The 24,214-nt window shown below is 37.0% G+C and overlaps 1 protein-coding gene across 1 annotated transcript; it reads left to right on the top strand.

Moving 5' to 3' along the window:
- Positions 1–215: 215 nt before the first annotated feature.
- On the top strand, positions 216–24,054 carry CIBAR1 (CBY1 interacting BAR domain containing 1). Its single transcript, XM_054191195.1, is given in 10 exon segments — positions 216–242; positions 245–315; positions 2,312–2,546; positions 5,117–5,185; positions 9,937–10,038; positions 11,685–11,690; positions 13,391–13,495; positions 14,667–14,780; positions 16,425–16,544; positions 20,445–24,054. Coding segments are annotated over 10 exon segments (969 nt in total). The 3' UTR covers positions 20,565–24,054.
- Positions 24,055–24,214: the final 160 nt, after the last annotated feature.

The following is a 24,214-nucleotide window of genomic DNA, read 5'->3' as shown; positions in this document are numbered from 1 at the left end:
CGGACTCGGAGTCCCACCGCCCTCGGGCCGCCGAGAGGGACGGGGCTGCTCCGCGGGCGGGAGCCGGTGCCTGAGAGCCGCCGGCAGTATTTGGCGGTCTCCCCTCACAAAGCCACCGTCCCTCTGCGGTAGCCCCGGGGAAGGAGAGGCGGGCGCTCGCCCCTCAGGCGCCGAGCTCGGCCGGGCCGGGGCGGGACGGGCGGCGGGTGGTGTCCATGGAAACCGAGCGCACGCGGAGCGCCGCCCTCCTTCCCGCCGAGCCGCCGCCGCCGCCGCTGCCGCCATGATGCTGCTGGGCCGCGGGCTGGACGCCAGGTAACGGGGCGGGGGAGGCCCCGCAGTGCCGCCACCGCCTGTTGCGGGTCGCTGCCCGTCCCCCGGAAGGCTGGTCCTGGGGGGCGGGGGGCGCTGGCCGCGTCGCATGGCCTGGCTGGACAGGGGAGGAGGAGGCGGCCCTGTTGCAGTCAGGGTACCTAGGGGGTGCGGGGGGTTCGGGGGGCGATGCGAGGCCCAGTCCCTCCTACAGCAGCTAACCTCCCTGGGGGTAGGGGATCCAACCCCGTTTTCCTCAGGTGAAGGCCGCGAAACTTTTCTAGGCTTAGTGTGCCGCGCAGAGATGGAGTGAAGACTTGCCGATTTAATCGGGCCTCTTCGCTGGTAATTTTGTGGCCGCCTCTAAGCAGTCACAAATAATTAGGAGGGGGAGAAAAAAAACCCAAACTTTTCACACCCCCATCTAAGGAAATGTAGTGTTCATGTCCCAAAATTATTATTTGCATGGGAGTACTGTGAGATCAAAATTGTAGCGCGAGTGAGGAGACGCGCTTAAGGCTCCTCCCTGGGAGAGGAACACTTTCTTCCAATAAAACAGGAAAGGAGATGTACCTTTTACTGAAGATTTTATCAGATTAACTTTATTAGTACATAATGAGACTGTTACTTTCACACTTGCTGGGTGAAACCTTTCCTATTCAAATGGTTCTATGCTCAAGCATGTCCTGGAGGACTGAACAACGTACTTGGAATTTTTTTCTTTCTTTGAACAATATGTCTTTTGAACAGTCTTCTAGACTGTTTGCCATGAAGCAACACAACTGGGTTTTTGCCTATAGCAGAACTTTGTCCTGAAATATTTTTCCTGAAGAGTTCCTGAATAAAGGTGTTCTTCATTTGAATTGACTGCATTGTTGTTTAAAGTATTGCATTTCTCCCATTTTTTTCAGATTTTCATGTGTTGTGATACTAAGTCAATATTTAAATATTCATCGGGATTTGGAGTTGGGATAGCTTAAGGGCATGAAGGAAGTTTTCATTTCTGTTCCTCACCATGGCAGTGGTACAAGTGAATCCTCTTGCTGAGAATTCCAGCACTTCACATGAATCACCTCATGTAGACCATGGAGACTTCTTAGGACCCACTACCTGGCACTTACCGTTAGCTAAATTATCCCATAGTTGATTCAGTGAGATCAACAACAACTGGCATGAATTCACTGACACTGATTTGGTTTAATAGTATCACTGAGGCATAACTAAAGCAAGATTACCAAATGATGTAGGAACAGGGAAGCAAAATATCAATTAATTATCAATATTAATTAAAAATTCAGAATAACTTATCTAGATCATTAATAATGAAACATACAGGCATTTGGTTGAAATAAAAAATTGAATTCAAGTATTATAATTAAAAAGAAAATAACTTGTTGGTGTGATGAATGTCCTTTATGTTTTTAGAGTTTCCCCTCTGTACTTGTGTCCATTCACTTTTCTTCTCTAATTTACAGGGATATTTATCCACTGTAGTGCTGAACAGGAGCGGTTTGGTTGGTACCTGTTCACAATTTAAAGAACATTTAATACCTTTACAGATTTGCCCTGTGCTGCCTAATTTCTCCAACCATTGACTTTGTTTAGATTGTAGACTCTTGGAGGAAGCTGCGTGACCCAGTCTTGTTTGAGACCTGCCAGTGTCACCTCTATGTTAGTAATTAATACCAACAATAATAGTGAGCTTTTGCTTAACCGCAGGAAGAAAACTTCTGAGCTGATTTTTGTGATTTGGGTTTTCTTCTATTGGATCTTTAAGTATAAATCCTGCTTTTTTTGTTTCTCTGTTTTTCATTCATAAATAAGCACATATGAATCAGTTGTTATAATATTATCTTTTTAAGAATAGATTTCTGTTTTGCACTGAAATTAAATGTCCAAATCATGCACAAATTATTAATAGTATAATAGTTTTTCTTCTGTATGTGTTGTAAACATTCGTCCCCTTCTTATTTTTCACTTATTTTTCTTTGGTATCTAGGGACAATCAGACTAGACAAATACAAGATGCTGTTTCAAATGTGGAAAAACATTTTGGTGAATTGTGCCAAATATTTGCTGGATATGTACGTAAAACTGCCAGACTACGAGACAAAGCAGATCTTCTAGTAAATGAAATATATGCATATGCAGCCACAGAGACACCAAACTTAAAAGTTGGACTGAAAAACTTTGCAGATGAATTTTCCAGACTTCAGGATTATCGCCAGGCAGAGGTACAAAATTAAAGCTGTACATGTTGTGTTTGCCATCTGAACTTTTCAGTTATCTGTGATTAAAAGGGGAAAGATATATTCTGCAGTCATGACAGAAACATGGGAGAAACCACTTTTAAATATATTAGTGGCAGAGCAGGACAGGCTGCCAAAGCATTTATCATTTACTCTGCTAATAACTTTAGTGAAAACTGCCTGTGATTAGTCCTGTTGAAGTCAGTGAAACTATCCGTATGAGCACTCACAGAATTGGAGACAGAGCAAATCTTTTATTGGTCTTAGACTTTGGATTATGATTTATGGTTAATAAAGTGTTCTTTTAGTTTTGTGACTTGAGTTGTCTCAAGGTAGCTGAGGTAAAATCAGTCATTTCCCTTTTGCTGAGTCTGCTATCGGAAGTAGTATGGAAGAGGATACTAACTGGAATCCTTCACTGGGCACTGACAGCCCCTCTGAGGTGCTGTTGGGGACCACTGTAGATTTCATAAGTCTGTAGTTCAACATGAAAAGTACAAACTTGATTTGGAACATGTGTGACAATACAGTCGCGTTTCTGCTAGATAAGTTGAGAGTGTAAAGAACGGTGTTTATGCCGCTTACACATCTATGTGCGGGGCCAGTCAAACTGTAACTTATGATCCAGAATTTCAAATGCTGAGATTGAAGAAAAAATGAATTAATTCACTTGTACTCAACCTGGTTTTGGAGTACATATCTGTTCTTTCAGTAGTGCATAGAAAATTCCCACTTACAGTTTTGAAAAGCTAAGAACCATTATAATTTAAAAAAGAGATGAAGGTAGTTGACATTCTTGATATTTTCAGATAGGACCTTTTTTCTTTTAAAAAAAAAAAAAGAAGCATCGCAAGTCTTTCTATATTAGCGAAGTAGAAAAAGAAAACCTTTTAAAAGTAGTTAATCTATGAGGTATCTAGTCTAAGTAGAGGGTGCAAAAACCAAGAAATATGCATGGATCTTTAACAATGTATTTAGGGTCAGATTTTTAACAAGTAATAAGAAATCCAGGGGTGTGGATAGTGTGATTTTTATTTTTTTCCATAAGCTCTTATGCATTTGGCTCCAGCTGAGCCACATGTAGGTCCTTATGTTTCAATTGGTGTAACAGCAACTTATCCCTCTGTTAATAGGGCAAATTTATGTTATGGCCAAAGATGCATGTGAAGTCAGACTGCATGATCTCTCAGTCCATTTTCACCTTTAAACTATGAATCTGTAATTCCGAGGTACCTATCTAACAACTTGAGTTGTCATCTTTCGATTTCTAAGTGTATTTTTAAAAAATGGCATTTGGCCAACATCCTCCTACCATGCCTGTCCCCAAGCCACCATTGCCCTTTGAAGGAGACAAGGCAGAATAAGCAAAGGAAAAGAGAAGCTTCTAGCCTTTAAATCAAGTACTCATTTGCTCATACTAATCTCAGCCTTGTTTCTTTTGGGCATTAGGTTAACAGTTTTCGTATGTATTGACAATGTGGGCAAGAGAAAAATAGCTTATAAGAGTTATCAATTTCTGGTCTTCAGCTGCAATGCTAGATATATAAATGCTGAGGTGTGAGGTACTTTCACAACATGTGGAATGGTAAGCAAGGAAGACAGGCAGGTTATTTGGTGTGTCTACATCATATGTTTCATTTAGACCCTTACTGCCCTATTCCATTCCATTCTATTGGTAGTTTAAGTGAAATTGTTTGACAGTGCCCTGGTAGATTGTAGTCAAGGAGAAATGTTTGCTCAGTTGGCATAGATTTTGGCTGGCTGGTGACTTCCAGTTCAGAGGGGAGTGTAATGTCTGTCCCTTCCCAGTAGAGGTATGCACCTTGTCCTAATGTGGACGTAACAGTGACAGGCCAGATGGTCCAAAGTCATGAGCAGCTTATGCCAGGGCCACTTGGGCAGTATTGTCAATTTTGACAAGCAGGCAGGTCTTATCCTATTGCCTGTCTGACCATATGTAGCTGTTTTTCTAACTAGCAGAACTGAAATAATGATTCAGATGTACTCATCTGTGAGAGCATTCATGCATTTTACACAACCTGTTATTGGTATTTTTAATATTTTCAGTACCTATTATGCTGCTTCCATTCTTTTTTAAGAACAGAAGCATTGTATTTCATACAGTGTGTTTGATAGCAAAGATGATTTAGTCCATAGCAAAGACGGTTTAGTCCATAATCTATCAAAAAGTATAGAGCAAATACATTGATCTTTAACTTTAGATAGAAAGCTACAGATATTCAAGATGCAGTATTTGATGTATTTAGTACTCAGTTGTTAGAATCTCCGTGTTTTATTTATCCTTATATATGTTGCCATTGAAAAAAAAGGCGTTCCACTAGAAATCAGCTTGAGCTTCTTGAAATACAAATGACTTACTGGTTAATTTAATTGATTCTGGTTCTTGCAATATTTTTAAAACCTCCCTCCCACTATATTTTCAGCATATATGGACTAAATGCCTAATAAGATGAGTCGCTAGTAAATGAATTGTTTTCTGTTTCTGCACGCCATAGATGCAGATGATTTTAGTGACCTTGTGATTTCTTTTATAGGTTGACAGGCTTGAAGCCAAGGTTGTTGAACCTCTGAAAAGTTATGGGACCATAGTGAAACTTAAAAGGGTAGGTTAAATGTCTGTTTTCTTACAAGGTACATTTTGGTGTTCTGGCCACTCAGTTGAAAACTAATTTGCAGGGGGGTGTGGTTCGGATTTTTCTGACTGCAGTAATTGGTCCAACTAAATTATATAGTAATATATCTGAATTGAAGCTGTATATATGTTGGAGGAAAAGGCTTTGATGTGAAGACAAGGATATTCAGACTCTTGGAGCACAAGCAAATGCTAAAAAAAAGCATTGTGGATAGTGTGAAACTTCCTGGATAGTGCAAATTGAGGACGTTTTTCTTTAATAATGTAATTATTTTTATTTAATAATAATAGTTATTATTATTGCTGTTGTTGTTCAGAGTTCCAAAAGGAGAATTATTTGTAATGCTTTTGGCTCATCTATATGCTGCCTTTAACAGCTTTTCTAACTTAGAATTGCATTCTACATTGAAGGTCATAATGTAGAAGACACTTTTTGAAACTGATAAATAGGTAGTGGCCTGAATCCCTCTCTGTCCTGCAAAGTCATCGGGATGACCTGAAGATACACAAAAACCTGAGGTCTCTTCATTCACTATATTCTGGAAACAGTGTATATAGGGTTTTGAAATATTCTCACAAAGATCTGTAAATTTCTTTCCTCCAGGAGGGATAGCTTGAGCAAGTAAACTTTAGTAAGCAGGTATTAGTTTATAGGATGAAAGCAGTCCTTCATAATACTTGTATACATTATAGAGGTTACCTTCATCCTGTAAACTCAAATCTGTATTTGATGTATATATCCGTATCATAATCTGTATAAATCAGAAGGTAAAATGATCGATATTTGATGGTATTTTATAATACAGAAATCTTACCAGATGTTCATCGTGGTTAATTTGAGTACACTGTGGCATTGCCCCTCAAACAAGCATTTTTCAGATGTTTTTGTTCTTGTATCTTTTCAATATGTTGAAGAAGCGAGTACAGGGTTCAGAATTTACTGCATAGCTATCTCAATTGGTTGTTAGAGAAACAATCATGAAGGAAATGCATCCTGCACTTGAGTAGTACTACATGCGGTAGTCCTTATCAGAGTTGTAGCCTATAGAACCTGTCTCCTAGAATTCGGTATTTTAATAGTTGTTCTGAAACCCAGTTTGTGAGACCTAGATCTGACCTAGTGTATTCTATAGGATATAAATGTTGAGGGTGGAAGACAAGTTTCCTGTGTTCGTGGCAATCGCATTTCTGAGGAGACACAGAGAATGCTGCAGGAATGCTTGGGGTTTCTGAAGCATTGGAGATATGTAAATGTCCTCAGTAAATGCTGAGGACAGAAGCAACTGAAGCCAGGTCATCCCTTGCCATAGAGAATGGCATTTTCTGTTGTCTTTGCCATTCATAGTGCCAGAAAGCATTGCATAATGTTTATCTTAGTTACAGTGAGGAGTACAAGAGCATTCTTAAACTGTAGATGAGATTAACTATTTTATCAACATATCTTTGAACTAAGAGAGACTTCACTAAAGATGTAGGCCATTAAATGACACACACACACACACCATTAATGTAAATCTTGGTTAAAACTTCAGCTGTCTGGTCTATAGTTATCATTTCTAGACACTGGGACATTTTTAGTGAAAAAGGAAGTTTTGTCACTCATGTAAAGTTAACTCAGGGTGCTAGGTGTAAGACTACTGTACCTATAACTACGTTAGCTGATTAAGTAAAACCAGGCGGAATATGTCATTATAGCACTTTCTATAAAGGGGATGTTCTCACTGCTACTTACTGGACCTGCTCCAGGATGTACACAAACTATTTTTGTGCTGTACCTAAAAAGAACTGTTGCAATTTCTGTCAGGTGAGACATCAATGTCCTGTGATGCTAAATGCTTTAAAGAGGCCCAGGTCAATCAGAATAGAGTGTCATTTAACTGCTAGTGCAATTAGATTGTTTCATTCATATGTCCTGTCCCAGTAGCTCTCTGGGATGGCATTTGGCAGCTTCAGTGGAACCTACTGTAATATTCTTGTGATGGAATGCAGCTTCAGTAAGATTTTAGCATTTCTTTCTGTTTCATTGTTCTATATATCAATCTTCACTTTTCTGCTTTTTGGCAACTCTGTTCCTGGTTCCTTTTCTTCATATAAAACAGGACATCATAAAACCAAGTTGATCCACCTGCAGAAGAAAGGACTGATTTGCTTTAATAACTTCAGTGACTACAGCAGGTAACAGTACAGTGATGAGGATCCGCCAGCTTGTTGCCTGGTGGATGGACTGTAGCTGTACTTCTGTATAGTTTGAAATTAGATGGCTGACCAGAGTTCTTACGTGTGACTTGAATTCATAATTTAAAGCCAGAGGGACTGTGAATAATTTTATATTCTCTGCATCTGTCATTTATCTCACTGGCTATTACGTTCCATCCCATTTCTCCTTGGGTGTAATTAAAGCATGTTTTCCAAAAACACATCAAATCTTGGTCTGAAGACGTTGAAGGGGAATGTAGGACTGTTTGTGGTAGTTAGCGGTTAGTTGATGTTTGTGGCGTTTTGTTTTAAAGACTTCACCTAATCTTTGGTTCTTGTTACATGTTCCACTGAGATTAAAGAGCTCTGTGACGCTCTATTTTCTTTCTGGATGAAGGTATTTAGATGCTAGTAAAACAATTTTTCATTCTTTTCAGTTAACTAAAAATGTAGACCTTAGTTCTTTCACCATAATGGCATTTTCCCCAGTTTTTGCATATATATTAATGTTTTTTTCGGCACCATTTTCAGTTTTTCAACATCCTAGACAAAATATGTATGTAACTGTGACCTATCTTTGTACATTCAGAATTTGTATATAGCTCCACCACTATAGCTACAGTAGCACCAAATGTTTGTCAGGCTTCGCCTAGCACAGGGAAGTATGATGGCTGTTGTTGCCATAGGGAGCAGAGGTAGAGAGGGGAACAGTGCAGTCCCTGTAGGTGTTTCCAAAGTCACTATGTGCTAGAAAAAAAATACTGAATTTTATAATGGTAACTCTAGTGGTTTCTTCAGCGTTCTCAAGTATACTTTGCATGAAAGTCAGAACCCTGTCAGCCACAGTGTTAAATCTGCTTGACTGTTTTAAATGGGCCTAGAAAGTCAGTGCTGTTGACAGGGCCCAGTCATTAAATAACACTAAACATGCAGCTGTGACTATTAGATACAAGACTGCTGTGTTCTATGGCAAAAATAAATACGTTTTTCTCTTCTCTTTCTCTACCTTTAATTTAAAATAGAAAATGTAAAGCATTAAAATAGCTTTTTCTACTGTTGCTTGTCTTGCAGCTGCATGGTTTTCATAAAGGACAAAGCACCTTCCAGCAGTCTTTCAGATGGCCTTAAAAGTGGTGTAAATTCCCTTTTGAAAGAACAAGCAGCAGAATTAGTTTTAATGGGCTAAAAATGCAGTTTTTATGATCAGAAACCAGCCCTGTGTCCCTGAAGACAAAGCAAAATGCCAGTGACACAAGGACATACAGACAGTAAGGACAGAAACAAGGAAGAAAGTGCGTGTTTTGACCCTCACCTCATGTACAGACTTGTTATTGAAGACACAGCACTTTGAACCTTGGCATGCTTGTGCTTATCATTGACTAGTGATCTGGTCACAGGATCACAGAACTTTGAAAGAGACGTGTTCCTGGTTGCATGTCTTTTTGGGTGAAGGAGACCTACAACCATGTTAAAATTCTGAAATTGAGGGAAGGAGCACAGACAACTTCCCAAGATTATAGTTTTTAATAGCTTAAATCCACTCTTTTCTGGAGTGGTAGATAAATGGGAACTGGCCTTTTTAGAAGAAATGATGGTTTGAATTGCATTGCAAACTCCTGCCCCGGATTTTGTTAGACTGATTCCTTTGGGCTGTATTTCTGCTTGTTCTAAGGTACTGCTGCTTTAAATTAGAGCCATCAAAATTAATGTCATTTCCCATACGAAGGTTAATGGCGTGATAAATATCTGACTGACAATTTTAGATTCCATCTATGCCAAGCTCTTTGCAAACCACAGTTTTATAGCATGAACGAGAATTTGAGAGTGGTATGTTCTTAAATTGTCACAGATCTTCCTAGAAGTACATCCTGCTTCTCCTTTGGAAATGAGGAGCAAAAATATTTATCAACAGTTTCTGCCTTTTCTATATCAATAAACTTCATCTTCTCCAGCTACATCATTACAAGGATGTATTTTGTTCCAAATGTATTTAAACACCTTACTAACTGCATATGTAAATATGCAGTTTAATCCTCTCAGCCATGGATTTTCTGTGGCACCTTAAGCTCTGTGTAGCAGTTCTTCATAACCTCTGATTGGTACTTAACTGCTGCCTGTTTTGGGTTTTCTCTTACCTATTTATTTGATGCCACTTTTTAGTTCAAATCCCGCCTTTATTCCATTGCTAAGCCTGGAATGGGCTTGTTTTCTTACTGCTTTGAGGATGTCAGCTTTTGACTATCTACTGTACTTTTCATGAAAAGCTGTAAATATCTTTTTTCCCCACATTTTAAATTACAGTGTGTGCTACAGAGTTGTGCAAGGTGCTAAACTCTCTTGGTCCCCGTTGACTTCTCTTTCAGGGGATCATTTAACAGGATAAGATCAGTAAAACATGGTTTTGTTTAAAGCAGTTCTCTTCATGTTTTCTAGGCAGTGCATGTATGAAGAAAAGTATGTTTTGTATTATCCTAAATCTGTTATCCTAGATCTATTTCAAACATGTGTAAAACATTTTCTTTTCAGGATGATCTTAAAGCAACTTTAACGGCAAAGAACCGAGAAGCCAAGCAATTATCTCAACTGGAAAAGACACGTCAGCGGAATCCATCGGATCGACACATTATTGTATCCTGTATTTCTAGTGGCTATAAGAATTTCTTGGGAATTAAACTATTGCGTTTAGAAAGTAATAAGAGAAGAATGCTCTTTAGGTGGGATATGGGTTTCCTCCAGCTGTGAGGTCAAGTGTGAAAGGAAAGTTGTTATTCTGCTAGGAGAATACTCAACCAGACTATTCTTCTTTTGAAAGATCAGTGACCCTCCCCAGTTTACTATTTTGTATCACAGAGAGAAAAATTAAGCCTCCACAGAATTTCTATTAAACTCTTATTGAAGTTTCAAATTCTGAAGCAATTAGAATCTAGGAAATGCCAAAATAAAGGTGATCAAGGCAATTCTACTTCAGTCCCTTTATGCCCATGTATCATGATACTGCATTTAAGTTCATGATGATGGGCTGCTTATTTTTTCTTACACTTCAGCGTTGGACTCAGGAGTGAAGCAGTCCTATTCTTTATAAGATTTCATCAACTTTATTTCATAAATTAGGATCTTTCTAGTGACTGGCGCATGGGATTGCAGAAAGAGAGAAAATGATTGTGATGGTCAAATGCCACTCAGGAGAATTGTGTTTTATTTTGGTCTCTGCTAAAGAATTCCCATTTAATATTAACCATATTGGTTAAATCAAGTGATGACTAATTAGACTTCCTTGTGTAATAAAGACACAAAAATGTCAGCCATAGGGTTGGGACTTGAGCTGTGGTGCAGAGTTCTCTTCCATTACAATTACGCGAGTAAATGATGACAGTACACTATTCTCCCCAAAGGGAGACTGGTCCCATTTTTCTCCCTCTTGTGCTAACTCCCAGTTGATTTCATGGCTATATGGCTGGCAGCTAGCTTGTTTCTCCTCTCTTTGCTAAGCTACTCTCAAATATCCTTCATATAACACCTGTGTTTTCTGTATTTAAAAGACTTTGCTTGAAGACTTATTAAATCTCAGTACAGTCTGGTTTTGCATATGGCCAAAGGAACCAAACGCTACGTATTTGCATTTTAAAGTGATCAACACAAAATGCATAAAAAGTATTGAGAGTAGGAATATGTTCGTTTGCTTTTGAGGATGTATGCAGGTCAGCTTTTAGGTCTGAGAGAGGCTTTGCCATGTTCGTTAGCATAGCTGTTCGGCTCCAGCAGTGGTTCTCTTGAGCAACTGTGATGTTTCAGCAGCGAACAACTTTGGCCACAGATAACAATGGATCTGGACTCACTTCCAGATTTCAAGTTCATGTTATAAAATGTGGGGGTAGTAGTTTGAAAAGAAAACTTTACTGTTGTGGGATTTTTTTAATATAAAAATGCCAAAATAGATTTTTTTTTTTCCTGAAATAGTCTACCTAGGTTGTCTGACGTATTTATTTTATTTTTTTAAATAAATAAATAACCAAACCCTCAGTCCAAGACAAACAGCTATCCAGAAATATTTTTGCCTGGGTATTTGAATTCTAGCAAAGCTATAGCAAACTGTAAGTAATGTCTTATGGCAGGAAGCTTCAGGGAACATAATAATAGCAGTCTCCAGTTATACAGAAGTTTTGAAATATCTGAGGTTAAATACCGCACAATATATTAAAAGTAGAAGTGAAAACAGATTCTTTTATCAATATTAATTGTTATTTTGCCATTTTTTCCTTTACTAATATTTCCAGTCACAGGTGAGTGTTTCAGAAGAGAAAATATCAAACTGCTGTTGTGCAAACTATGCAGCTTCTGCAAGTTTAGACATTGCACTCTACAATAAACAAAATTCCTTTCCCAAAGCATCTGCACACAAAATCTGGCCCGTCTATTTAGGATGGATCGAGAAGATAATAGTTTATTATCATAGAAATAACATACTGTGGATGTGTAATGGCTGATTATGCGTAACAGCTGCCTTCATTTACAGAGAGTGACTGATTGTAATAATAGAGAATACACAAAATTTTTTTTCTTACTATGTTTCCTTCCTGTGTTTTGGGCAAAATCAAGAAAGGGAGATGACCATGTGACCTTATGTACTACTAAAGTTCATTACCAATTTTTTTTGCCCAGTAATGGCAAAATTGTGTCTATGACACAATTAAGCCGTTTTTGTAAGGAGATTGTTTCAAATTGATAATCTTGTAATATAAGGTTACCGGATTTTAATGAAAGAAAAAGCAGTGACAGAGCACGCCTTAGGTTTCCATATGTGCATATCATTAAAAACTAGATCATGGGAACTGGGCCTATGGTGTCCATTTCCATTTTTTAAAATGGAAACTCTTAAGTTGCAGTGTTGTATAAATGGGAAGAATCCTATGTCTTGATCGTAGGATAAAATTACTTGATCCATATACTATTTCCACATCCCAGGACAGAATAGATTCCTGATGATACACACTGACAGAGCCTGTAAGCAAATACTGTCTTGGGAAAATAAAGTAAGTTTAGATACAAATTTTGCGGTCTTTCAAGTGCAAGCTCTTACATCTTTACATCATTATTTTGTAATACTACACAGTTCTCAGACTTTACTTAACCAGAATAGCTGTGATATCTTTATTTAAATGATAGCGTGTGTTTTTATACAGTTCATAGTTATATCTAATTAAAATATCTATCTAAAATGCTTTTTGTAGTAACAAAATAAGAAAACCTGTGTACTTATACATTAGGGATTGTTTGGCGTGTCCCCTTCTCAGTGCCCTGTTGAAGATGGTTTTTTATAAAATATTTTAATAATATAAAAATACTAAAAATACAAAATACCTAAAATGCTTTTGGATCCAAACATTATATTAACTCTAGTCTGCTGACTGAGATACAGGAGAAGTGCATTAGTTCCAACTGTTGCTCTATTGTCTGTTTAAATAATTTACAATAACTTGGTAAGACGAGGTTGAGCACGACACTGGAAAAGATTTTTAGATGCAGCAGGTTGATCTGCACTTGAAAATAAGGGGTGATCTTTTCCGCTACTCATCCACCACTCTGGCCTGTGCACTCCTTTACACCAGCTTAAAAAAAAGCTTAACTTTTCTGAAGGGTAAACCCTTGTGCTGGGTTAATTCCCTGAACCCAGCCATTGTGTCATCAGCGGAGTGTCAGGGCTGGCTCAGTGGAATTAGCAGATGATTTTTACAGAAAATGGGTTAGGGCAGTGGGACTTCCCCAACTGGCTGCAGCTAGTCATTTTTCATGTTTCAGATCAAAGTCACAATGGCTTAGAAGGCATTGTTATTTGTTTGTTAAGCTACAAAAAAATTTACAAATACAGTAACACAGATGTGTAGTATTTTGAAAACCCAGACTTAAATGTTTTCATGGCATTTGGAGCAAATATCTTTGTATCAAATACAGGACTAATTTCGCCTTTGTGTTACTTTACTAGGCTGAAAGTGAATTGCAGAGGGCTTCACTGGATGCATCTCGAACAACTCGGCAATTAGAGGAAACCATTGATAATTTTGAGAAACAGAAAATAAAGGACATAAAAGTATGTGCACTCACAGTTCAATATATGACATCGTGTTTCATCTTGCATAATAAAATTACTATAGCTACTCTTTGGCAAGATTAGCAACATCTAGTATTAATTTAAGCCTACATAATCTTGTTGTATTCGTGAATATTTCATAATCCAAATATCATGAACTTTGCAATTAAAAAAACCCAGTGCATTATTATTACAGTTTACTGAATTCAGAATTTTCTTGTATCAGATTGTTTAGCATCTCCACCTTCCAACAGTTGCTGTGTTCTACTTTACTGGCAGCTGCATTTGTTAGTGGAACGATATATGTGGATTAATAACAGCAAAATTAACAGAAATAGTAATAATAAAATATTTATCCATGCTGAAATTTGTGTAGGTTACTGTAGTTAAAAGTTTTAAGGATGCAGAAAGCACTGAATGTTCAGTGAGTGCAAGTAAGCAAAGCTTTCATTTCTCTCTCAAACATTAGGTGGCTTAAGTCCCAAAGACTATAGTGACTGAAAAACACTCGCATTATGTGATTTCAAATTTAATTATAAAATTGCTGAAGTGAGATACTTTTTTTATTGGGGGGGAAATAAAAAAAAAAAAGACAGACTAGATAGGAAAGAATGAAAGATGGCTAAAAAACCCAACCAACCAACCAGTACTTGATGTTAGAGTAATATGAAAAAGACTGTGTGAGTTCTGAAGATGTCATCATTAAGTGGTTTTGTGTATATAAAGAATATTTTATTATATAAAATATTATATAAAATATATAAGTATCTGTAAATTATAGATACATATATAATTTACAGATAATTTATCCCCAACCCCTTAAAGAAACTTGCTATCAATAAAGCAAAAATCCACTGACTACAACTTGTGAATACATGTCAGGGAATATCAAATGAGTTTTCAGCAAGACATTTTATTTACTCCTAATGAGCCTTCACTTTTCAAGTGTTTACTTAGAATTTAGTATGAAATGACAACTGCGCAAGTGACAGCCCGGCCAGAATACATTTTTAATTTCTAAAATTCAGGTCTGACTACTTTAAAAGTACTAGGTATCATGCAGTTATTTGTATCATATAAATACCAAGTACAGAATTCAGTAATTTCTTGTATTTGAAGTGGAAATGTACTTTACTGCATTAAGAAAACCTTTGTTTTCATTTGCTTTTAGAACATATTTTCTGAATTTATAACTATTGAAATGTTATTCCATGGGAAAGCTTTAGAAATATATACTGCTGCCTACCAAAATATCCAAAATATTGATGAAAACGAAGATCTAGAGGTAAGAGTGATTAAGATTTGCTTTTCAGTTTACTTACTACATAAAAACATTTTTCACACTTTGGGGCTATACATGTCCCAGACAGAAAATGCAACATATGTTTCAGGTTCCCAGAACAAACTTTGTATGTATACTGAGCCCTTTTCTACACTTCTCCTGCAAGAGCGTGCAGGTTTATAAACTCAGAGATTTTAAAAACAGAAAAGAACTGCAGGGTCAATCTATTATTTCCCACAAAATACAGATAAGAGATTTTTCTTAAATGAACTGTCATTCCAAGCTCAGATAATCATAGTTCTTAAAGAATACTTCTGCAGTGGATCTCGCTGTAAAGATGGACAGTAAGAGAAAATCTTACACTGCTCTGATAAGATGTTCTAAAGACTAATTATTTCATTAAAAATCTCTATTCTTTCTATTCCGAGTTTTGTTTGCTTGTTTTCATCTTTCAATCATTGGTTTTTATTAGGCTGTTCTAGAATTAAGAGACATTTGCTACCAAATTGCTTTTTGTGCCTTGTGGCAATTACAGCTTCAAGTCACCCTGTCTGTTCTCTTTGAGTTATAGTCTCTCTTTCCCAAGACATGTTTTTCAGTCCTTTATTCATTCTTGCAGTTTTTCTGGATGTTGGGCCTTTAAACTTACTGTCATTGAAATGTATGTTGTGTATATGTGTTCGGCTTGTCAACAAAGTTGTATCAGTTTTGGTCTTGGTTTTGTAAATCTTATCAGTACTAATTTTATTTTTCCCATGACATAGCTCAGGACCAAGGATGGCAGTATTCAGTTAGTGCGAGACATACAAAATCGTGATTCTTCAGTGACAGTCACATTTGAAACTATTTGGTATTTTTACTTCTTTAAACTATGCCATGGAAATTTTGTACTATTCTAGTTTCACAATTAAAATATCATGTGGCACCAATTAAAAACATCCTTTCAGCCACTACTTTATCTTTCACAACCAAATTTCTAATCTCTTTTTAAATTTTCTCTTAATTGGACAATATTTACTTTGCATAAAAATATTGACTGACCATAATTCTAACATCTTCCTTGACTTTATTAATAGAGTCTTGCATGAATAGCTTTATTATTTTTAGTATCAGGCTGTTAGTCTAATAATTTACTCTTTTTGGCTATTGGAAGGTACTTGCAAATATAATGGATATTATAGTCTCCCCTCTATTATAAGGGTTTTCCCAAATTTTTCTTGAGCTGCATATCTCCTGAACATTTCAGGTAAAATCTCTCTGATGTAGCTGTGACTGGCAGCAAGGATTTACTTGTGAACGGGCTAAGATTTCCTCTCCCCAAGAAATGGAGAGCCTGAAGGGCATTGCTGGGGCTCGCCTGAAACTCAGCCACATATGTTGGTGGGAAACCATTGCAGTTTTCTGCTTGCAAATCCCTTCAGATATCTGAAGAATGTTTACTTTGACCACGTAAATGTGTTGGTATGTCTCAGATTGAGCAAGGATGTTGTTTCAGCTAAAAGTGATCAATCCAAACTACAGCTGATGCATACCTCTCTAGCAGGTTTAATTGTCCAATGCTGCATTTTTGTTAGCTTCAGTCTTGCTGATTGGTAGCTTGCAAGCTGTATCATGGCACCCAAGTCACAGCTTTCTTCATTTGAACAGGTTTTTCGGAGCTCACTTTATCCACCAGACTATCAGTCACGCTTAGACATCGTTCGCGCAAATTCAAAGTCCCCCCTGCAAAGAACTGGCTCCTTAAAATCTTCATTGAGGACAGTACAGGTAAGAAAGAAAAATTAAATGCTAGATCACTGTATTAAAAGAATGTCTTAAGTAGAACCTTAGATAATGTACATGTATCCACTATGTTTACTCAGTTCAGGAGAGTTACAAAGGTAAAGAGACTTCCAAGATCATAAAGATCATATTAAGCTTTTAATAATGCAGCTTCTAAGTATCATTTTTATTTGAGGAAAAGACAAAATCAGGTTTTAAAGCTGCGTTGTTTCCTTTTGAAAAATACCATTTCCAGCGATACTATTTCTTTCATCAACAAACTGTGGCATCTTGCAGAGAAAAGATCTATGAGCTGAATGGAAACCGAAGTGACGTTCTTTAAATAACATGCATATTCTTAGTCTCAGTATCCAGATTCTAGAGTGTGGATTCTCTACCAGATCCAAACTCAGACTAGCGATACCCCCTAGCAGCAGAGCGAACCCATGACCGACAGACCTTTCCTTTTGTACTCTGAAAATTCAGAGCAGGTGAGGAAAAGGAGGATGATAAAAATAAGTGAAATAGATGGAAAAAGTGCCGCTGCTTTTGAAGCAGCTACCTTGCAAAAATCTTTGATGCTTGTTTGCAACAGTAAACTTGCAGACATTGCAAAATGGCTAAATTATTTTTTTATGTATTGCAGCCTTAATCCTGTAACTAAGATGAGTCTTACCAGTGTTTCAGTTAAAGACAAAGATGAACAAATTTAAAATGCACTCATCCCACTTTTCTTCTTTGGATAGAATCATGCATTGATATTGTAATACTAAAAGTTTTCTTGACTTCATTTGCACCATTTCCCTTTCCCTGCTCTCAACACAGAAAGGATCAATTATTACAGTTGAGTTATTCTGTTGTTGAAAGTATGAGTCATGCCATCTGAAAAGATAAAAGAACCCAGTGATTCGGTGCATGAAGACCAACCTTGACTTTGAATAAGGGGTCTGTCCTCTCTATCAAACAACCAAATTCCATGTTTAAGCTACTTCAGAAAATATTTACCCATTCCTTTTTTTGAAGACCAGAAGAAGCTGTCAAAAGTCTGTTGCCATCTTCCTTGAGAACTTCCTGCACTGCTGTAAAACTGCACCAAGGGTATAAAAGCATCTGTAATTACTTGGAGGTACCACAGATAGCTATGTTTTGGACTGTCTTTAAAAAAACAAACAAACAAAAAACCCCAAAATGTATGTACATTGTGATTTCTCTTAGAGATGGAGTGGAACTCCATTTTGACCAACTTGCAAGTTTACCTTACTCTTCTCTTTTAGCTCTAACTTCAGATGTTAATGTTCTCATAACCTCTCACTGGAATATCTCTAAAGAACAGGAAGTCATCTACACCCAGAGCAAAACTGCAGTACATTTCAGTTACTGGGCTCTGCAGTCTATCTGCAGAGGAGGATCACATGGCAGGAAAAAGGGGTGGAACACCCTACTAATGCAGTCACTCTAGGGCAGTAAAGAAGAGGGAGGCATCCTGTTCCACACGCCCCCTACGCTGCCCCTTGGGATTGTGCAAAGAGTATGTTGCATCAGGATCAGTACCTTGAATTACACTCAGGGCTCTAATCTCTGGAACCCATTAATCGGGAGCAAAAACATCTATGCACCAGGAAAGCTTTTTTTTTTTGTAGGATGGCTCCCCATAATGAGAAAACCTCTTTAGGGGTTCAGGTCTTTTTTAAAACATGACTATTGCAGGTATTTAGTTTTACTCAAGTTCTGAAAAGGCTATTTAAGTTTTCACGACAATGCTTTGTAAGGCCCTTCGTTTTGCACTTTATTTGGCAATTTATCGTTTTACTGATTCAGGCTGGTACGCTTCTATTTTAGACAGAACTACAGCAGAAGAGAATGACCTCTTCCAGATATTTTAAATCAAACTTAATTACACGAGTTTTATCCACATGCATTTAATATAGCCAACTGTTCTGCACCTGCCCTCTAAGACAGCAAAGTATCAATTTAACCACGGTTGAAAATATTTGCATCCAGGTGTTGCGACACTGCCTGCTGTGTAAAACATGAGGAGAGAATTGCCGCACTTTCTGTAGTAGCACATGCAGTGAAACATGCGGCTCAGCAGCTTAAGCAAGGATAGTCATCACCTACATGTAAACTTAGAGAAGTCATTTTCACCTAAAATTGTTTATGAGCAACAAAATATCAGATTCCATTAAATTTTTTAAACTATTTTGTCAGCAGTAAGTAATCAAAAATTAAATTTTCAAGTACTGGTATTGTTCTAGCTTTATGGCAAAATAACACGGATTTAAATTGCCCGGTTTCCTTTCTCACGTTCCTTACTCTGATACAGTTTGGATCTTAGGTTAGCCATTTTGCCGCCACCTCACCACCACCAGTGATAATATTTAATTTACTTAGTTTAATTACAGCATGGTCAGAGGTACTTTAGTAAGCAGAAGAAAGCCTTAAAGCCAAAATAGCACCTCTTATTTCAAAAAAAGGGGAAGAGGGAGCTTTTATTCAGAAATAGGATTGAAGTTCTGCTTAAGAATTTCAGATGCTCATAACTAGGAAACACTTGGGAAATTAGTCTAGCCATTGAAAGGAAGCTACCTTAACAGGCTCAATCTGCAGCACTCCTTAATCTCCAATTACAAATCAGTGTCATTGTCTTTTTCTTCTTTCACAGAATGACAGATTGCTGGTTTAGGCATTTAGACTCAAGTTAACCCAGCTTCATCCAATGATTAACTCCATTTTCTGTTATGTTCAGAGATTTGTAAGCAAGAATTTGCTTCAAACTAAATTATGTACCTTGTGAGCACCAACAAGATTTAAGGATTTTTCTGCTTTCTTTAGTTACAATGATTGCAGTTTGCTTTATGCACACACAAAAAACTTTTGTTACATACATAGCTGTATGAATTATGAAATCTCAGAAGTCAAATTTAATAACCAGCATTTAAGGACTTTTAAAATAGGGGGGTGTTTACACACACAAAAATAAAAGCAAGTTTTGTCTTCAATACTGAAGTTTTGTTGTATCACTGTATGTGAGAAACTCAGAAACTATAACCAAAATTAGAGCTGCAGATGCCCTTAGAGAATTGCTGAACCTAAAATAATTTTTCAAAAGCATTCCAGATGACTTGGATAACTATCTCTGAGTTTAACGTTCCTTTTCTCATGGGGAAAGAAAAAAAAAATCCATATATTCTACTTTAAATTGTAAATGTTACATCTTCTGTGAAGAATCTATCTTCAATAGGGATTAGATTGAGCCCTTATTAGAAAAAAGGATAGATGGCAGAATCTGTCAGATGAGATGAAAGCTTAGCAGCTGGCACTTGTTTTTAACATTTGATGAACCAAAAAAGGACTACAGTATAATTCTGAAGGGCAAGTGCTGATCAGCAGGGAAAGAAGTTCATATATGAATCAAGACTTTTCTAGTGTAAAGTTTGTGTAATTTATTCTCAAAAACAGCTTTCAGCAGCATAGCGTCGAGTTTTTCATTTAACTGAAGATGTCTGATGTCTTCGAGGTAAGACTGTGCCTTAATACTCATCTCAGCCTGCTGTCTTAACAGCCAGCTCAGAAAAAAACTGACTTAACGTCTTGTTGATTTTTAACATTAATTCAATCAATGAATAGTTTTTCCTATCCTATAATAGTTCTCGGGACCATGGGGATTTTTTTAGCTTTTAAAAATCATTACTGTATTTATATTCTGTGCCATACCTGTTTCTGTTGGCAATGTGCATGTTACTAGAAACCGAAGGGTTAAGGCATAAACAATTTACCCCCCCACACACACACACCTAAATTAAAAAAACTGTAAGTACTTAGGCTGGAAATACCAACAGAGAATTGTTTTTTCTTTCAGGAGAACAAACACTTGATTTACTTGGGTTGGATTTTTTGTTTTAACAGATTTCCAGCAGTTTGCTAAAAAAAGACGAAGAGGAGGAGGAGGAAGATGAAGATGAGGAAGAGGAGGAGGAGGAGGAGGAAGAGGAGGAGGAATTAGATGCTACTAAGGAAGTGAGATAACAAAACAGTTCTAAGAGTCTTTTTTTTTTTGATTGGGGGAAAAAAAATCCCTTTATGTAAAGGCTTTTGTGTGTTAATCAAAAACTTCACTGAGGTTGTATTTTTAAAATTCCTACAGGAGCAGGAATTGTCTTCAATAGTAGAGTGCCAGACAACGAATGACCAGGTTCAAAAAATGGAATAAAAATCTGCTGAAAAGGGACCATTTCAGTAGCTAGAAAACGAAATGTATATTTGCATAGATATATATTGCAGTCACATTTGCTTAAACTTACATGACAGCGTCCAAAAACTGCACTAAGCTGACAAGCAGTTATGAACAGAAGGGTTTGCTTGTTACTTTGCCAATATATTACCTTATGCTTTAGCTACACACCTCTTGGATTTAGGAAGTCCTCTAGCTATACCTGTCATAATTGGTTTTACGCATCCTAAAGTAACTGTAGTTACTTGAGAAACCGATTAGAGCAACAATCCTGTTACATTTCATTTTGTCACCCACCTTGGATGGCAGAAGGCAGGGTGAGGTGTATTGTTCTCATTCTCGTTTTCCGCAGGCTTGATTAAGATGACTTTTGATTCCTTTACACATACAGAATGAACATTCACAAATAAGTCCCTAGGCCAGTATCTACTTTTAATGCTGCTTTGCTTTTAAATAAAAGTGCCTTCATAACAAAACTAGTTGATATTTTATATAGTTGACATTTAGTATATTAGTTGACATATAGTTCAAGTTTCATGTGTTTAACTAGTTGATTCAGTTACCAATTCCATCAAATGTACAAGAAATTACACATTTTGAGTGTAATTTCTCGCCCTGTTTGGAGTTGGTGGTTATGCATGTTCGTTTTTGAATAGCATACGGTTGTCTGCCAGAGAGCTGCTACCGTATTGTTTACCTCCAGCTTTAGTATCTGCTAAAGAAAGAACGCATGTATAAATCCAGAACTTAAACTTTTAACTGGGAAACAATCTGAAGTTATAACCAAATATTCTCTCAGTTATGGAAATGCACTAGAAGTGCGTTTTTAATATTGATGTTGCCTTTGTCCACTGATGCAGAGTATGCAATGCGTACTTGTTTTGACAGGTGAAAAAACAGGTTTTGCCAAAAATTAATGTGATGAAAATATAAGTAAGTGGAAACATCACAATACAGCATTCTGTTTTAAACCCAGAGAACAGTTTTACACCAGAATTACACATTATTGACACTGAACTACTGTTGACAAGGAGCAGGATACTAATGACCAAAACTTTGAAAGTATCTAGGTAACTAATTCTCATCTATTTCAGCGAGGAGGGCATTTTAATAAATATTTGTATCACAACATCAAAATTATGATGATCACCACTTTACCATTTCATATTCAGTGAAGTGACATAGTCCTTCTCCAAAACAGATGGTGAACTTCATGACTACACCAGGTTTTCATATAATACGCAAATAGTGATTTTCTCTATACTATGCCTTCTGAATAAAAAAGGAAGCAGTGTTTAGATTAATTGCCACTACAAGATTAGCAGCTAGGGTTCAGAAAGAAAACTGTTTTCTTCCTCAGCAGTTTCAAATTCCTCCTCCCCTACCTCACAAAAAAAAAATCGACTTTAGGAATTACAGAAAAACTTATAGAAAGGGAGAAATAGTCTTGGGCAACTTTGTCCTGCATATATGAAGTCTTAAGTTTTCATGTTAAACAGAAATTGTGTGACCTCAAAACTATAGATTAAAGAGTTGCTGATTAAAGTATTTTACAGCCAGGAGAATAATTTAGAATGTAATTATATAACTAAATATTACCTAAAGATACTTTTGCAAAGATTTTTCTCATGGTGTAAGTGCGTACTGCAAGCCTGACAGTATTCCATTTGTTCATATATATTTTTGACCACTGACATGGATGATGCAGGCTGGTACCCATTCTTGCTAAGAGTATTTTGCCACTCTGTTGAACATGATGGCCCATCCCTTTGGGACTAAGGATTATCTTCTTGCACTCATCAGATTGTCATGTTATAGCTTTCCTGAAAGCCTCAAGCTGCTTCTGTACATGATTACTAATTTTTGATGACAAAGACTGTTTTCCTTTGAATCATAATTTTTTGGACAATGGTAGCAAAAGCAACTTCACAGTAAGCGTAACTAGGCAAACTACCTGTATTTTATATCAACACCACAAACTGCAGCATTTCCTGTTATTCTTTTACTATACAGATGGTACTTAAAAAGGAAGAACAGTAATTCAAGCCATGAAATTATGGACTGTCACTGATTTGTCCTTTATACTGAAAGTACAGTGCCTCCAAACCATTAAACATCTGAAGTTATAAAACCTTATTATCGGGAAACACTGTCACCATACCATCCACCTGTACCACCTATTCAGGCAGAATCGGAGTGTCCTATTAACCTTATTATTTAACTGATGCACTGGCATCCCTTCCCTGTTTCCCTCTGCTTCAGGTTATCTGTGCATACTTTGAAGTACAGCTTTTGTCTTTATAGACCTATAAAAAACCCACACTTTTTTAGCCTAGCAGTAGACATTTCAGATTAACCTTTAAATTAAAGGCAAATTAGCTACAGAGGAAAAAAAATAAATTTTAAATGCCTTAATTATGACCTCTGCCATTACAAGCTTGACGACTCTTATGTATTCACTAGGGGAAGAAAAGTTTACCATCCCAAAAATTTATGTTATCAGCAATTACACTAACTTACTTGAGAACAGATAATGCTTTTTCTAAAAGATAATCTCACACTTTATGGGCAAAAAACCTACTAAACTCCCTTATCTTCCCAGTCTCCAGATCCCTTTTTTCGTTACAAGAATTCACATGTATGTACAACATTACTGTAGAACCAGTAAAAAGTTTACCAATTTATTTTCAGTGTTTGAAATCTCCTGTTGTGTAGCTAGAAGACCTTTAAAACCAACAAATCATCCAAAGCTGATTAACTGGAGAAGTTAATTGCATTCATGTTTACAACACAGCTGGTAACAGAGAGGCAAGAATTAGTAGTGAAGATGATGCTGGCTTACAAAAATAATCACGATTAAGTTTTCAACAGCATGATTAGATCAGACAAGTTTATTTTGAGGATTCTCATAACACATCTTTATTTTCCCTGCAGTCTTCTGGCTCCTTGACCTCCTTTATAGCAGGTATGAAATAAAAGCATCAATTTGTTGGATTTTATCTTAATTCCGTTTAAATTCAGAAGAGGATTCAGAACAGTACGCTTCTGAAGCTAATTCCTACCAGACAGGAAAAAAAGGCATGTAAGTGTTCAGAATTTGAAAATTTGGCCACATTTAAGTTTCTTTGCTCAGAAGAATCTACAGATACAGACTTGGCATTATCATTCTCATTCAAAATGCTTTTTTCCTAGCACTTAAAACAGAGGACAAGTAATATGCAGAAGAAATAAAGCTACACTGGCCACTTAAAAATTACAGAACAAAAAAAGTTTCTCTTGATTTTGTTTGCTTCTACTCAAAGAGTTTACATGTAAGTTTAGTAATAATGATGACTTTACATAAACAAAGTAATTAAGCTTTGATCACCAGTGAGGATAATCAATCACTGGAACAGTCTCCTTAGAGAGGCTGTGGAGTCTCTATTGAAAACCCAACCACCAAGGC

The sequence above is a fragment of the Rissa tridactyla genome, chromosome 2 (assembly GCF_028500815.1).
Source record: "Rissa tridactyla isolate bRisTri1 chromosome 2, bRisTri1.patW.cur.20221130, whole genome shotgun sequence".
NCBI classification, from domain to species: Eukaryota; Metazoa; Chordata; class Aves; order Charadriiformes; family Laridae; genus Rissa; species Rissa tridactyla.
Note: the sequence above shows the minus strand (reverse complement) of the source record. Positions and strands in the feature narration are given on the sequence as shown.